Genomic DNA, 18623 nt, shown 5'->3' on the forward strand with positions numbered 1-18623 from the left:
CCATAAGGATGCGCCTTCAAAGTTGCACGGTACGAGTGTTGCGTATAATATAATAAAATAAATACTTACTAGTTGCTTAGTTATAAGGGCACTTGGATTAAAATAAAACAATCGTTTCATTTGTTTAATTTATTAACACTTAGGGCTGTACCCTGATATGTGTCACTACGTTAGCGAACTGCTCACATCATAAAAAATACATATTTTAAATATTTTTGTTTACAGTTTAGAACTCAATATCAATAGGATACAAAATAATTGCGGATATTTTTTTTGCTCACATTTTATTGACTATTAAATACCTAAATAACATTACTGTTTGGCTATTTTTGTCCTGAATTATAGTGTTAGTAGTTTAATGACACAATATGATGAAAAATATTAGATTTAATAGATAAAATGAAATGAACACCACTGCTAAAATTATTACTTTTCACATTGCTTTGAAACACTTTGTGGGGGAAATTGTGTTATGTTAGTTATTGAAGTCTCAATTTACTCCCCTCCTCCTCTCAATCTCAATATTAAAATATCAATTGTGGGATTTTTTTATATCATTTCCTAATATTATTCAATATATGTTGCAATAAGATTAATAATTTAGTAAATATTTTCGTAACAAAAGAGGAATTTGAAGTTGGTGCGAGCAGTATACGCATAATTATTTCCTCTACAAATTACTTTTTCCAAAATCTCTTATCCATTACAAACAACTACGTGACCCTTTATTTACAGTGCTTAAACTACAAAAATAATTTAATCAACCACTATACAATACATACAAGTTTTATTAAATACATTAAATTGTAGACTTTACAATTATACTAAATATTCCATAAGTTTATATTAGGTGTTAAAGGTCTTTATTTAATTTTTTTTTTAATATTATAACTTAATTTCCAACTAATATTTATTTAATGAATACAACATACAATGGAAAATTAGTTCTTTTTTTTTAATATGTCACTTTTATATTACTTTGACAAATTTATATTACTTTGAGCTAAGGACATGGCTGAATGGTGTGATGTCGTTGTCATGTATTTGTAGAAAAGAAACGAACACAAATTAGACAACCGACATTTTTACACGTGTCATTTATTTTTTTAAACTAAGTCACATACTTAACTTATGAAATATTTCAAATATAATATCTGTTCGGCTTATATTTTACATGGAATAATATAAATAAATAACCTAAAATGTACACACATCTATTATATATTTTATATCACTGTTTTCCCAAAAAAATACATCGAAACAAAATCATTATCACTGTAATGTAAACTGATATCTTAAAAAATGTTTTAAGTTAAATGGACTCTGTATAATATGTCTTTAAACGATCTGCTCTTAATGTTTATTTTAAATATTAGTAAAATTAAAAAGTCAATGCAAATAGGAATGTCTAAGCTTAAAATCAGTTATTGTTATGTAATAGACACTATTTTATATATAATAGATTAATCTTTAGTTACTTTTTACCAAACTTAAATAAATATGAATTATTGTGGTTACTAGTACAATTCAATTACGAATTCTTTGGTTACTATTTTTACAACGTTTCTTTTTAAATCGTTTTCTGTACATTTTTTAAAATTAAGGTATTAATAAAAACTTTTTGAGACTGAGACTTAAATGATTTAGAAAATTATACACGCAGGTAACTGTTTTCTAAATTTTTCTATCTATACAGTTAAAATTATTATTCGGGTAGGAACCTTCAAATTACTAATGTATATCTATAGATAATATTCAATTACACAATTACCTTATATTAAATAGGTACCTTTTAGACTCATAATAACGTCCACAAGTCTTAACGGTTATCGAACGTTTTCACAGCACTTTGGATCAAGTTTTTGTCACAATACTTTACATAGGATGTCTCGGTGACGGTGCGTGTTCCGAACGCGAGGGAGGCGCAGAGGGATGCGTGGGAGGAGGGTAAGGACAGTAACGCAAAGGCGCCGGAGGTTTCTGCAGCCAAAGGTCCGGCGGTAGTGCGATTGGCTGAGGCCAGGCTGATGGCCAAGCTCGACCTCCGAGCGCGAGCAACTGCAAGGCAGGTGGAGTCCTCGCCCAAGCTGCTCGTTTCTCTGCTTCTTCGCTTGCGTCTGTTGCTCCGGAATAAAGTCGTAGAGGAGATCGTAGCAACTGTTGTTCCATAAGCATTAACTCCATCGGATCTCTGAAGATTAAAGAAAATATATATTTTAATGACCGCACATTTTAAATCAGTATTTTTTTACTTATTAGTTTTAGAGGCCAACCGACATTATTATTAAGTATAAATTATTGAACATTTAATTTAAATGAAAATGAGAACATTAATTTCATATACAGGTTACACAATTCATATTTCATTCAGATTTCAACATGTATCATATTATGTTAGTATATTCAACTAGAACGCTGCGAATTCTAAGAACATTGCGTTTAGCGCATTCGTCTGTTCGTTAGCTTTCAGCGGGCCATGGTCTATAAAATTGAGTTCGCAGAATGCAGCGGCCACCGCCGGGCCACGTGTTTTCGAATCTCATAAAACGTTATTATACTCGCGAACTTAACTTATAAATATAACACCGCAGTCCTGATATCCGTCGTGTCACATCGTTACATTCTTTCGTTACTTTAATTTCGCTTCGATGTAATTAACATATTCCGTCTTAAAACTGTTAACATGAGAAATAAATACGTGTCGAACATATCGACGATAGGTTATAATTTAACGATGGGTTTGTTATGCAATCGTGAGAAAACTCATTCAACGTTTACTAAACAGTTAGTACTTCGTTGAAATATATTTCCGAATGCTGAGTTAACGAGGCGGGCACGTCCCGAGCCTTTTAGTGCGTGATGTTCTTTATAGATTCCAGGAGGCTGTCGCCACCACCGTGTTTCCCGCTAGCACGCTATTTCTGCTCAGCAAAACTATTCTAACGAGCTCGTAACAGATCACGCCCGCTCAATAAGAATGGAACAGGTTATTCCACGCGAACGCGCCTCAGATACTATCTCGAATGGTGTTATTAACGGCCTGTGCGTTTTGAGATATGAACTGAGTGGTAAATGAGCGTGACGATGTAGCTGACTCAAGATGGGGCTCAAAATTGGCATGACATCACGAGATGCCGTGTCGAATTTAATCTATCACCGGCGAAGCCGCAGGCGCCGGCTCTCGGTATTAAAACAGGTAGTGCTCACAAATGATAACCGAAATATACATTTTTTATTAGAAACGTTAATTCGTACAGAAAGGATAATGGCGGGTGTTAATGTTATAGCTGCCTCGTATCATCTCACGCATCTTCTCACACGTCACAGTAATATCCCCTAATAGACCTTGATATTAAAACGTATTATAGAGTGTTAAGTTTCTGTTAAGTTATTATAATATTTTGATTTATTCGATCATCATTTTCTCTTCATTGACTTTTTATTATTTTTCAAGTTAATAAATCACGCTGTGAGTTTTTATTTCGTTGGAAAATAATAGTTAGTTTATCTCAACTATCACGTGTATTTTATATATAACAAACCGATGTTTTGCCTACCGAGGTAAAATATTAATACCACATTTGGTTGGTCTAACGCAAAATCTCAAAAAAATATGTCAAATATATTTATGCTTTGACTTGACATGGAGGTATATTCTATAATTTAATAGGTTTTTTTTTGTACTCTTTTATATAATTATTTCAATAATGTCAATTTGAATTCAGTGATAAGTATAATGCCTACACTATACTTATTATAATTCTAAGCTGAGTGTGAGGATATTATGTTATGTCGTTTCGGGTGCTATGGGGGCGTTAATGGGGTATTTATTATGATCTCGGTATCAGCGGTAATAGCCAACTCTCGCCGGCAAATTACAGGGCGGCGCTATAAGAGGCTACGTAGGTATGGACTGCAGGTATCGACGCCAAGTCGGATTTTACGATAAACACAAAACATCTAACAAAAATATAAATTATTTTAACACGTATGCATAATTCATTCTTACGTTGGGCCTACCTCTCTATTAAGCCTAATGATATGTCACTTAGCGATAACATCGATAGTTTTCTAGATGAACGGCTCTATTAGTTCTAATTATCGCAATCTTATCAACGATTTATTAATCAATAGTAAATTAGTAATAGACTTAAGTGGTGAAAATGACAATTTCTTTATCGATATCAAATACTTTTTAATTTACACAGATAAGATTTTAAATTAACATGGTTATTTTTATTACTAACAGTATTTAAAACGGGATATTTACCATGGTTTTTATTTTTATTTGGTGGAGCTCGATATTTCGACATTATCTACGAATGTAGATTATATACGATTTAAATACTGTTACACAGATAATATTTTAAATAAGTACATACCTAAGTAGGTACTTATATTTATATATATACTAAATAGTTAATTAATGCTAAACATTAAGGCGTTGACATCATTACCATAAGGTAATAAAATTAATTTAATAATCATTTCGTTTCGAATGCAGACAACTATAACTATTTCGTATATTTGCTGCGTAATGATAATTAGAAAAAAATAAGGCTTTAAAATCTTTTTGAGTGTTAATCTAAATGACCAGCCAAATGACCACCAAAAACTAACTCTGATTAGGAGGGCGTTTTGTTAATGAATACCTGAAAATAATATTCCCACACTATGCCAATTTATCATACTTATTCTCAGCTCAATTTCGGACGTTAGCAGAGGAAGTCATTAAGGCTGAGTTCGTTTAGTCTTAAATGACGTCATTTTTCTCCGTGTTATATTGTTTAATGGTTGATAATATAAGGGTAAATTGATTTCTGGCCGAAATTTATTTTTATAACGTCTTATTAAATTTTATAAATTAAAATATTAATTTTATAAATGTCATTTTATTACCTCAAATTTAATTGAAGTAATTTTATATTTAATTTTATAGAATGTAACAAGAGATGTATATTTTCTCTGAACTCACACGTGACAGAAGTAAAATTGCGTAAGTTTTTTAATTTTTTTTTTTATTGAGTAATATTTTAATGAATGGTCCAATACAATAAAATTTTAAATTCGAAATTTAAAATTATTGCTGTAATCGAGATTTTCCGAGTCACTGAATATTATTTTCTTCGAGGAATCGTTTAGAAATAGCGTCAAAATAATTCATATAATGACAGTTCTGCTGGGGCATTCACTATGCGATGGGATCGAGCGGACTTGGACTGAATTACGAGGCTATAATATTCGCTCTCGAGCCTACAGAAGCCAGCTGAGTAATAAATATACCTACTCGGACCTAGTACACTTAGACACAAAAATAATTAAATAAACTCTTTATTCAACTGTACTGAATTATTTAAAATATTCTAATAGTAAAAACTTTTCCTTATTATACGTCAGTGAAAAAAAGTCAATCGAATCTATTTAATAGTATATGGATATTGATAACTAACTTGATATGCAATCTTCGCACCATTAAATTCCAATCATAACTAATTCATATAAAAAATTAATAAATACTTATTTCTTTTAATTATCTTCCACTTAGATGTAAGAACGGTAGCGGGCGGAGGAAGCTCGGTAATGCATAGATAGCATCTCGAATTAGCCGTCAATCACGAGAGAACTATCATCGCGCTGTATCAATTAATACGAATCAGTAGCACACAGTGACGCGCCCGAGATTACATTACTAATAGGTTCAATAAACTACTCCTCATTTCAACTCAGATCAACCAACGAATTGCTTTAAAATTTATCTGACATTTCAATTTGTTGATGATATTTTTTTTTCGTAATGAATATCAATAAATTAAAAAGAAATCTTTTATATCGAAAGAGTATCAGCCTACCACATATATACGAGTATGTAGACATTTAGTAACACTTACTATTGAAATGTAGGTAGGTTTAAATTTATAAAACGTTTTTGCACATTTCGCGACTGTTGAACACGAATCGTTTTGAGCACGTTATGCCGTGGAACCGGTCCGTGCATCACACCGACGATGGGCAGATAATAGAAATGCGCTTTAATTTGTCGTTTAGGGCATAATGAGGAGCGAGCCCTGTGATTACGCGCGCCGACGCCGCCGGCTCGCGCGCTGTTGACGTGCGCTGTTTCCACACGCCGCACCCGCCCACATCTCGTAACCGCACATCCTCGAACGTGTAAACTCGAAATCATCTACATTTGTTACACACGACTACGAAATCGACGCGAGTCGAGTGCGAAATGAGAAACAAAGGTAGTACCCCTCATGGGAACGCCTGCGATTACGGCCTCCGGCAAATTCTCGCCTCGCACCGGACGGCTCAACTTAAAAGTAATGAGTGGAAATCAGAATTATACGGAGCGTTTTAAAATCGCATTCATAACCCGTATTTATGGGTGTAAATATTGTCGCCATCGGTTAATGGACGTCTGTAGAACCTTAATTAGGAAGAATACTTTTACACCTTTTAAAACGGCATTGAATTTTAATAAAGTAAAACTTTCTTACTTATTTCTTACTTATTCTTTAAATTTTTTTTCATGTCTTAGCTCTTTGTATTTTAAGACATATTATATTAAATGTTTTTCTGGATTTTTATTATAACCTTTTTCGTACTCTCAACACTGATTGCAGCACGCACAGCAAGTTTAAAGGTTGTACATTATGTAAACATTATAATTATAAATTATCGTAACATTATCAATTACTTGTCACAGACTTAACCAATGTTTGCAATCGATAAATTTGTTTAAAATATTTCTTGTCATGAGATAAATGATCTAACGACGCGTAAATAGCGAATGATCAGTCATATTTGTACTTTGCTAATGATCAGACGTAATATTATTCAGTAAAATATGTCGCTATCGAAAGTAGTCACAAGTCGTGCCCTAGATTTATTACTAATATTTAATGTCATGGAAAATTTCAATATAAATAATGACTAGCTATAGCTTTAACGAAGTTTACTAAATAATACTATGTACATAGGTACAAGAAATAAAATCGCCTTGAAATACAAAACTTTTAAATCAGAGCAACATCAGATTCACCATAAATTCTGAAATATTTTATAGCCATAATCTTATTTTGCGAGTCGATTAAGCTGATAGGGGATAACAACGGGCACTCCAATCGGAATTGAACATAGTATCAGCTGCAATCAGATGAGGCGAGTTTTTAATCTTTTATTCATAAAAGCCGCCGCTCAAATTGCAGGGCGGTCGACCTAATGCCTTTCAACTGTTGCTAATAACCTGCCAATTTATCAAACTCGCCTGCAGCGCCGCAATCGGCTAACAGTCGGCTGTACACTAACACGTGGCCACGTCCGTCATTCTTGCGTTGCTCTGAGTAATAGGTGCTAATTTTAGCAAAAAATCGCTTTCGTAATTACCTTAATAGCAGATTGTACATGTCTAAAAATAACTTACTCAAAGACTTTATATACAGATGTTCTTAAAAAAATATTTAAGATAGTGCCCGTGTTCTTATTATATCTTAAAAATCAGAAGACAAAATATTTAAGAACAATTATTTGTAACTTAAAACTACTATAAAAATTCTTACCTGTCAAAATCAGTAAGTCTAGACGAATCTCGAAAACCTTTCGCGAAAGGATTCGAATCTATCTTCAGTTTGGTGATCAGTTGGTTTTGGTAGGCTGTGACCGCAGTGAATACAGTCTCCGGGAATACGAAAGTTCTATGCTGTTCTCTTGATAAATCGGTGATGAGGCCACCTCCTTCACGCACCTTCACGAGGTGTATCCTCGGCTGGTATCGATGCATGGAGTTCAGGACTATCTGTAAAGGAAGAAAAATGTATTTGTAAAAATGGGATTCAAAAAATATATCAATATACTCAAATGAGTCTTATCGAAAACATTTATGCAATGTAGGTATGCCGTTTACTTACATATAATGTTACAAGATAGGATAGGATAACGAATACCATTTGCCGTAAGCATCAATATTTTGATATTTACATAACATCAATAGTTTTATTTGTAATTACCTAGTAAAACAATCAAGAAAAAAATTATAGACGTGTTTTCTGTTTCTCACGAGTGTGGACATTTTCATGAAAAATGTGTTATATTTTTAAAATTTATTGTAAAATCAATATATTTTTTTTCTATGTAACATAGTGTCGATGTTTGAGGTACACTTGCCCGCTGCCTTCCCAAAACAGATGAAGATGCTATTTTCTTGTTAAATTAATTAACTTTATCTACTTAATGATAGTGTTGGTGATTTCTCATCGCTTCATTGTAATTAATTGGGCGATGTGACGCGCGATAGCCGACACTCGCCGCTGATGGTATAATTAACGTTCGTTAATTAATTTGACTGCCTACTTACTTTTATTACATAATTGCGTTTTTCAAGAGAGCCGATTCATTGTGGATCCGTTTGCGTTATTAATAATGTTATCTATGTTACAATGTTACGGGGGATTTCCTAATTATTTCTGTACTTCCGTTTCTTTCTGTACTCAAATTATTTTACGTTGTAAGTCTTTAGATAAACGTAGCATGGATTTGTCGATTAAATCATTTGACTGTGTTCTTATGAGTTTTTTTTTTTTCGTTAATTAAAAATATGCCTCCTTATAAATTATATATATTATTTACATTCACAAGACGAACAGATAACTGAGTAGTAGGTAAAGTCGGCTTGGGATTCGAGATATTTTAAAAATAAACTAATGGTAAAAAATTACCACCTGTGGTATAGGTATGTAGGAATGAAAAAGCTAATATTAATTTATAGACGCCGTCATCAAAGCGAAACGGGCGTGGCTCGTGTCATTATAGAACCTTTAATTTCCACACCTGTGTTTAAATGAATAATCGCTAAATTCAGTATTTAAATTCATTTATCAACACAGATCAGAACAAATATTTGCCGTCTTCGACCGTAGTAAGCAATTTAAAAAGGATGTTTTTGTAGGTATTTATTTATATTGCACAATTCACAAAATACATATTGGGTAACTAAATAAAAACTACATGAGCCATGAAAAAATTGTTACAAATTAGTTTAATTACAATATCACACAGGTAAACTCAGGGCCGGATCTACCGTATGGCTTTTTGGGCTTCAGCCCAGGGCCCCATGGATTCTAGGCCCAGCTAAATCAAGTCAAAGTCAAAAATAGACGATAATGCGAAAGAATCCATCATTTTATTAAATTAAACAGTTCGTATGGTTTGCAGCCCTGCGAATTCTGCAATTAATCAAACCCCTTCAAATAATTTAATTCAAGTATACGTTCAGATGTGTCTTAAGTGAGGCCCCTAAGTAGTATAAGCCGAGGGCCCTCGAAACTCACGGTCCGGCCCTGGGTAAACTTAAATAATTTATATTCCTTAATGATACTTGAAAATCTTTTCTCATGTCAAATAGGTACATGTAGGTAGTAGTTGTCATAATATTCTAAAATAAATTTGTTGAAACAAAGATATTGGATCGATACCATATGTCAATATAATATATTTTTATTTATTTGATAGGCAGACAAGCAAATGGGCCACCAGGTAAGTGGTCACCATTGCCTAAAGACATTGATGACATAAGAAGTTTTACGCCTTACATGCATATACCAATACGCCACCAACCTAGGGATCTAAGATGTTATGTCCCATGTACAAAAATACTAAGTATTGCTGCTTTAGGTTCGAATATATGATGAGTGGGTGGGACTAACCCAAACGGGCTTACACAAAGCCCTACCACCAATGTAACTCTCAATTTGATGAAATTATTCCGAGATTAGCTATCTAGTTTCAATTTAAATGCATTAATATGGCGCATAGCCTTCATTACATTGACAGTTTATTAAAAATTAATTGCCTTTGCATGACTGTTTCTACACTTTCGTTTTTGCAATTGACATATCTAATTAATCATTAGCAAACTGTTCGCAAATCGCATCGCCACTTACATTTATAAATGGGGAATCGAAGAAGAAGAATGAAGTGTTGTTTATATAACTATTTAATTTAAGTAACAAGTATATCGGTGTGTTATACCTATTGTTATTACAATTTCAGGTCTTAAATTAGTTATACAGTTACTAAATTTAGTTTGTTTAAACAGCTGTTCAGTTAAAAAATACCTAAAAATGGTGCCAGCCAGACTCAGCGTGGGTCACTTGGGATAAAAGAACGTTTGAAAAATTCAATGTATTATAATTTAGAATAATATATCTTATTTAAAATTAATATTTAGGCGCCACTGACGATGAAAAGCTTTTCTTATTATATTAATTTGACAATTGGGTGTTTGATGCCGTATTAATAATATTAATATTCGTTTAATTAAATTGAACAATAGAACCAAAATGTACAACTCTTTAAGGCTCTGGTAGGCTATTCATTGTTAAACCTTGGTTATTTGGTCAATAAAAATAAAAAAATATATCGTACAAATGAAAGCAATGCTTTTGTGACAAATACGATCACTACTTTTGGTGTGACAAAAATCAAAAGTCAAGTCTCTATATTGCCAAATGCCTCAGTCTGTATAATAACCATGCACCCATATAATATAACCATTGCTTGAACATTGTCCCTGTGGGGAGCAATATATGAACATTTTGAAACCAAAACAATTCTCATTCTCAATATCTCCATATCCTTGAGATACCTTCCTCATCATTTAATATTTATATATTAAATGCATATACCAATTTATATATTAAATGATCATCATTTAATATATAATAGTAGACTTATGTATTTTTTATTGAAGTTTTTCGCCAATAATGTTATTTTATTCAAAGTAACTCTTGATATTCTATGCTGTTATAAATATATTATCTTCTTGTTTAATTTTTATAATAATTTAACGTATATTTTATTCACAAGATTTTTCCATAAGATACCTAGAGTTTGGATTATTGCTTTGTTTTTAATTTAGCAAAGGTGAAGGTTTAATTCAGAGCATTAATCCGATCCGATTAATTCTAAGCAATGAAATCCAATGCGATGGTTTGTTTTCTTATGTATTTAATTATGTTATTGTATGTAGAATGAACATGGTACCTAATGGTAAAATGTTAAAAATACTAGGTTTATGTCGAAGACGTAGAGGTTCGTTCATAACTTTGATTATAATTCAGCTTTATTAATCATAATGATTGGGCGCTTTTTTGCTTATCTAAAGTTCTTTTTTTAAATTTATTTATGTGTTAATTTGACACCGTGATTATTTATATTTTCACATCAAGTATTAGATATTACATGGTTATGTACCTATGACCCAAGTGACCTGTGGATCATGAAAAAAATCTTGGTAGGCTTACAGCCGTGTTATTAACGTGGCTTTAACGGATATCTGGACTTACGTTTAGTTTAGTGACAACATATAGTTTAGCTATTTTCATAAAGATTACGTCTTAGTTTAAAATATTAAATAAAGGTTTAAAAAGATTGATTATATCTAGCAATTTATAATGTAGCCACTAGATCAACGAGGCTGTAAAACATAAGTAGTACCTATAGGTATAAATACAGAAACAAGTGCCTATAACTACTTACTGTTTATTCTGCCAACTTATCTGTAAAGTCTGTAGGTACCACCCAACTAAATCCATACCAAAAATATCTCCTCTAAATTATCTTATCGCATCTTTGCCTAATTGTAGTTAACTTAAGTACCTACATAGTTACATCTAAAGTTACTTTTTAAAAATGACAATAACTCATAACAATTGAAAAATACACACTAGAAAATACAAACACATACCATAACATAAAAGGTTAATGAACCTTTCCTACGTTAATGTAGGTATATATAACATAAGTATCAGTTACGTGGATACGTATATATAAATCTTCTATAATCGTTGAGTATTATTTCAAGTAGAGTGAACACTCATTACTGCATTATAGACATACGTTTTGATAGAGCATTATAATAGTATTACGTACCTACGTAGGCGACGACACTGTTAAAGGGATGTGCGGACGCCCTTTCTTATACTAAGCATATCAAAAGACAGTAAACTCTAATACTTTGAGAATAAAGTAATGTATGGCGTAGCGGTAACCGCAGTGCTATAATTGCGGTGGGGGGCGTTGGGAGGGCCGTGGGGAGGAGCGGTATGGCGTACGGAGGGGGACACATCGCTCCAGACCGTCGAGCAGGCAGCACGTCTTAATGTAATATGGCAAATTATTTGGTCCCTTAATTTAAAAGATGAAAAATGTTATTATATTTGTAATTTCGTATTCGTAAATCAAACAAACGATTACTTATTGATTTTCCCTATTCTACCATATTTACTTGTATCATTTAAACCGTGATATTGTATGCAAAACACGGCCTTTTTTCGAACATAAATAATGCCGAATTAATTATTTTTCTATACATACTCTTAAACGGGACAATAGTTCTTGTAATAACTATTAAACAATAAAAAAAAAATGATATTATCATAGAATAAATATAGACTCATATAAGAAAGATAAATATATTTTTTCAAACCAATTTCATGCTCTCCTTATTCCTTTAAAAATAACCGTCAATTTCAAATAATTTGTGAAATCCATTTACGTTATCTGTATCTTTTGAATATGGAATGCATAAACGATTCGACCGGGCACGACCGGGCCCGAGCCGTCAATAAGCCGCGCGTCGATATTTCGATTAGCGCGCGAGGCCGCGGATTACGACGGATTTTCGCCTCCGCACCACCACGACGACAAATTACCCCATTTGTACCTACCTACCGCGCACCGGCGGCGATGCGAACCTGCCGTGTTATCATTTAATCTGATATTCAATTTTCTAACAAAAAAATCCATTTTTTTTATTTCCATAGACATACAAACACTGACAAAATACTTATGTAGATAAGATAAGATTTGTGTTTGAGAAAGTATCAAAATAAATATTAAATAATTTGCAAACGAAGGGGTAAATTATAAATCTTCAAAATGATAACAAATTTAAAAAAAACTTTATTAACTTGAATATGAAAAATATATCTAAATTACAGTTTTGGGAATCGTCAGTCAGGATTATATTATACAGAATACCTATTATGGTATCGTGTATCTATACATTATGGTTTTATAGTACGTAGGCCATAGGTAAAAATTAAATTAACTACTGAAATCTATTACTTTTTACATTTTCATAGCGTATTAACCTTGGTACTTTCAATTTTGACGTATGTGTGTAATGTAAAGATTAATGATAGAGAACGAGGTTAACTTTACAAAATCCTAATTATAATATAATTATCAAAAATAATGATTAAGTGGTTACAAAAACAAATATTGATATTTAATTATGAAAATATTAATAAGCACAGCATATATATTTATAAAAAAGTAATGTTATTCAAACTGTCATTTACCCAATAAAAATAATGGATATATTTATGCAAACATGGTGTGTCCATTCAATACAAGATGTCAACAGATTCGACGTGGTGTTGGCGTGGGCGTGCACAATCGCGCTCTTAAATCCGTTCCAATATATTATTGACATTTTATTACTTTAAAATGATCTGTACGGTTTTATGTTGGCTATACACGGATTTAAGTATATAAAATCATGCAAATATATATTGTAAGTGAAATCAATGGCAGACCTATAAATTACGACATTTGTCCGTTAAAAAAAAAAAAAAACTGTACTTGTTACATTAGGCAAATAATTGAAAAAGGCATTACTAGTAACGTGGGAGGTAAATTTTAAAAATCGAAGTGAGAATCTGAACTATTTAAGTAGTCATAATAACTACAACTAGATTACCATAGAAAAAAATCGACTAAATGAAAGATCATATTTTTGACCACCAACCAAAACAACATTGACACTGAAATTAAAAATGTATATGTATATTATAACAGTAAATTATTTTTAGAAGTATTCACTCACTCTTCAAAATTATCATTAATTTGTCGAAATGATTAATAGTCATTATTATCAAATATTAACGATAAATATCTTTTATCGATATAATACACTTTTACTTTCTTTCACGTAGGTGGTACATGCCACATTACGTATAAAATTCTCATTGGCATCAATTTATTACTTAATATTGTGCGCGATTGTCCGATAACATCATTGAGGTTAAGTCAACATCAGCGGTAAGCGATGAAAAATGATGCTTTAAAGTAGCGGATTTCTCGATCTTTTTATTAGGCTTGAATCGCAACATGGCAAAATACAGAAAATATGTTACATATATTTAAAACTAGCTTTCTACTTAAAATTTACCAAAATGTTCAATAATGTTAATTACTTTTATATTGTGTTCTAGCTTTGAAAAATAAGTAGGTTTTACCTAATTTAAGGTTTTTTTGAGTCAACTTTAGTTGTGTCTACAACACTTATAGTTCCGACACAATTAGTTACAATATATTAAATATACAACACTAATACCAGTAACAATCATATATTTTCAATAGTTTACAATTTCGTTGTATAAATAATAATTAATCTTTGAAGTTATCCACATATGTAGGTACCCATTCATATTTAATTTATGTGACTGCACAGTACAGCTGCTTATGATTAATTATTTATTTGAGTCAAGTGTTTTCACAATATTAAATATTTAGACTAAACGCTTAAGTCTGGGACTAAATTTATTTAAGATTTTCAACACATTGTGCTTTTAAACTCATTAGTGATTTCATCCGGGTTATAAATAAAACTGGTCCGATATAAAATTGTGTTAATATTTCATTTTAACGTTATTAAGTTGTCTAGATTTTAATGTGTTTATATTATATTTATTTTTTATTAACGTGACGAGTTAATTGACGTATAATGTCAAGGTGGTTTTTACTTATTTTACAATAATGTTATTGTAATATAATTCGTAACAATACATTGACCTTCACCTCTAAGTCGCGGGATTGATGCCTCTGACGGTAACAGTTGTTGAGTTTTTCAATAAAATAACTCTTGTTCATTGATAGACATTTAGTTTGAAAAAAAAATCTCTCATATATATTAATATACGGAAACCGTAAGTGAAGTAAAATAGGAAGTTTTGAGCAGCATCGAGTTTTTAAAAGACGTTTGTATCTGTAAAGGAAAAGTAATCGTAGCATTCGTTTTACTTTTGTTTGGTTGTGGAATCTCTATTGTTGCTTCAATCATTGTATTTATGTTTAACCTTTGAAAAGAAAGTTCGGTTTACGTGCTAGTGTTTACGCGAAGCTGTGTTAGGTAAGCGTGAAAGTTATCCCTGTGACGTACGACGGGCTCTAAAACACCGCTGTTGACCCTACCTACTTACTATTTAAGAATATTTTTTATTGATATTGCATTCATAAATTTCAAGATACATAAAAACTATAAACGGAATAGTCCTTCGGCAATATAAGGCTTGATAACATTTTTCTTTTTTTGGTTTTGTCCGATCAACAGAATGTAATATTTTACTTAGAAGAGTATAATGGACCAGAGAATAATCAGCAGGCTCCATTTTAAAAGAAATAAATACACAACAGTAACAAATCCGCGTTTAACAGTAAGTATAAACTATTAAATTCAAATTCGGTTTCGTTTTTTTTATATATAATACGGCTTCTACAAACCGCAGAATTCACCACAATAATATTAGTAGTGATTCTTCCGAGTATTGCATATTTTAAGCAACTTTGCTTGATTATGTGAGTATTAATTCTATTTAGACTAAAGGTAAAACTTTCACACTACTGACACTCATTTCATTCTTATATATGAAAATTAATTCGTTTATATTTCTGAGATTAGGAGTCCCCGACACCATTCGACGGATATCCATGGAAGTTGGTATATCATCGTATTATTTCTTTGTAAAGATTTGGATGAAAAAGGAGCAATTAGATTATATTAGCGAAAGTCGTCGCGTTAAAACGCTTGTAAAACCTATTTGAAAACTATTGCAATAGTTGTAAGTATAATACGTGACACTCCAAAACTTTTTATTTTTTTATTTGGCTATTGCATACTATGGCTATGACATACACCGACATGCCATTATGGTATTTGTTATGAAAATAATTACATTACAAATTGAAACGCTGTACAAAAGCTCGATCTAAAATATAACCCTCATCGTGACAGAAGCATATTCATTATATATCCATCAAAAGCAGTCGTAAAATATTTAAGATAAATTACAACATAAAAATACACCCACATTTAACTACTTACTTGTTTTAATACAACATCGATTACGAAAGGTTATTACGGACAATTATTTACTCGCACGGATTAAGCAAAATTATAATCCACCTTTGCATTCTCTTTTAATCAACCCTATGTTAAACATAAAATAGATGGTTCAAATAATATGGTTCAAAATAGTGATAAAATCAAACTTAATTGAAAAAAACATATGTTAAAGTTCAAAGGAGGTTTTGTTTTTTTTTTTTGTTAATTTATAGTAAAACTTTATTATTAAAAATATACAAAACTTTCATGACTTTTAGAAATAAATACTAATTAGTATCTTTATTGTATTAAATCGTTTCGAATCACAATTCGAAATTGATACCGAGATATTGGTTGTACACATATGTACAACCAATATCTCGGAGACGACCCATTCACGATTTTATTATGTGATCCCCGTTCACCTTTCTCATAAATATTCATGAATAATATTATGACATATTATGATAAATCCGACTGCTTAATAAACATAATCTATTAATTTTAAGTAAACAACCTTTTGGTTGTAATAATCTTACACGCAACGTAAAAAGACGATATTTAAATTATTACTAAATAGCTTGGGTTTATAATTGAAATAAATATTGTTTTATTAAATTTGATTCATAATTATTATACGTATATCTGCATAAATTTTATTACACGAACAATAAACAGTAGATTTAAAAGTATAAATCTATATAATTTGTATACTTCAAGACTGCATCAATTTCAAGATATTATAATTTTATTTATGAAACTAGCAAAGCTGTCGGCTGTTTATGTATGTCCCCTAGACTATAAAATTGTATTGACTAATACAGCTTTCACTTTAAAATAATAGTAACACCTAGATCGTATTTGTTGTAGTCAAATTGCAAACCTATCTCTCCTAGGACTGGTATAACAAAAAGCCAATTTGTGTGTTTCGAAATTTAATTAACGGTTTTTCGTCTGATTTTAGACGACACTAACTTAGGTAATCAAACATTGAACATCAATTTGTTGAAATCGGGGTGTGACTTGTCAGAACAACAAAAGCTATACTAAGAGATAAAAAAAAAATAGTAGCATTGCTCCATTTTTAGGTATTACTAATATTCCTGATACCATATCCTAATACTAATACGCCTCCAACGTAGCTGTGCTAAGAGTGGAGTGGATCTAACCTGCGACATTTTACATCACTAGACGGTCCGTAAACCATTGTGCTATTGAAGCATCTTACGAGTTTTGAATATGTTAAGGCTATATACGATCTCTTTTGGATTTAAATATTTATTAAATATTTTATAATAATAAATGTAATAAATATTAAAAATTGTTAATAGTTATATAAAATAATTTAAATAAAAAATGACATTGAGCAAAAATAAATAACTTTACACACATAGAACATATATTTGGTAATAATTTTTATAGTGTCAATCTATAAATACGTATATTATAACTGAACCGATTGATACAAAACAATCAGATTATGATCGTTCATAGTTTTAGGACAAATGTAATTTATTATTGTAGTTATATATTTTAGTAATATTCTTACTGGATATAGCTTATTAGTCGAAAGCAAAACAGTCAATCCGGCCGCCATCTAAAACCATAACAGATACATGAAAATCTTATAATATTTTCATATCATAAATTATATAACGTAATAAAAATTTCCGCATTTAAATTAACAAAATAATGTTAACAAACGCAATGCAACAAAGGACGAAAAACCACGGCACCTTTCGGTACAAAATAACTAGTGTATTTTGTACCGAAAGGTGAAGGACGGTACAGGCGCATAGATCGCTCTATACTGATTCAATTATTATATTTGTTTATGGGCAAAGGGTTATACGTTAATTTTACTTGACCGCAATCCAGATGGGTTGCTAGTAAAAATATATAATACATACATAACACGTAATACTAGAACTATTCTATATTGTTCGTCATTTTAAGTCTTAATGACTTTCACGTAAAATGTTCTCGTTTATGTAAATTAAATTAAATTAAAGATTTATTGGCCTTTATCTAGTTTGCTTATAAATATATACAATATACATTTTATGTTACTAAAATATTTGTAAACATTTGAATTTTTATCAGTAACATTCATTTATAATGTTTTTTACGACTATTTATGCAATATTGCTGATAATCATTTTATACTTAAAGTCGATAACATGGATCTTAGCTGGAGGTCGTAAATTAAAATCTAGATAAACACCTCTAAGTTTTCAAATGCTTAATGTGTTAAAATATATTAGAACATCTGTATGTTTATTATATTTTTTGCGATACGCTCTCCTACAAACCCGAAGTAGAGCTGCGTGGTGTAATAATCTCCAATATATCTCCTTAAGATGTCATTTACCAAGGCGTACTATATTTACAAGCTGGTAATTCACTTTTACTTCACTCAGTCACTATCATGTAAATATGTTTTATGATATTTAAT

The 18623-nt window shown here is 31.1% G+C and overlaps 1 protein-coding gene across 1 annotated transcript in view; it reads right to left on the reverse strand.

Annotated features, from left to right (window-relative positions):
- Positions 1 to 1307: 1307 nt before the first annotated feature.
- The window catches only part of LOC113403956 (T-box protein H15-like), a 63770-nt gene continuing 46454 nt past the window's right edge, over positions 1308 to 18623 (reverse strand). Inside the window, exons 5-6 of the mRNA XM_026644634.2 lie at positions 7563 to 7798; positions 1308 to 2191 (exon numbers count right to left, since the gene is read on the reverse strand). Of these exons, the coding sequence (XP_026500419.1) occupies positions 1876 to 2191; positions 7563 to 7798 (552 nt within the window). The 3' untranslated portion in view covers positions 1308 to 1875. The remainder of the gene's footprint in view (positions 2192 to 7562; positions 7799 to 18623) is intronic.

The sequence above is a fragment of the Vanessa tameamea genome, chromosome 4 (assembly GCF_037043105.1).
Source record: "Vanessa tameamea isolate UH-Manoa-2023 chromosome 4, ilVanTame1 primary haplotype, whole genome shotgun sequence".
Lineage (NCBI taxonomy): Eukaryota > Metazoa > Arthropoda > Insecta > Lepidoptera > Nymphalidae > Vanessa > Vanessa tameamea.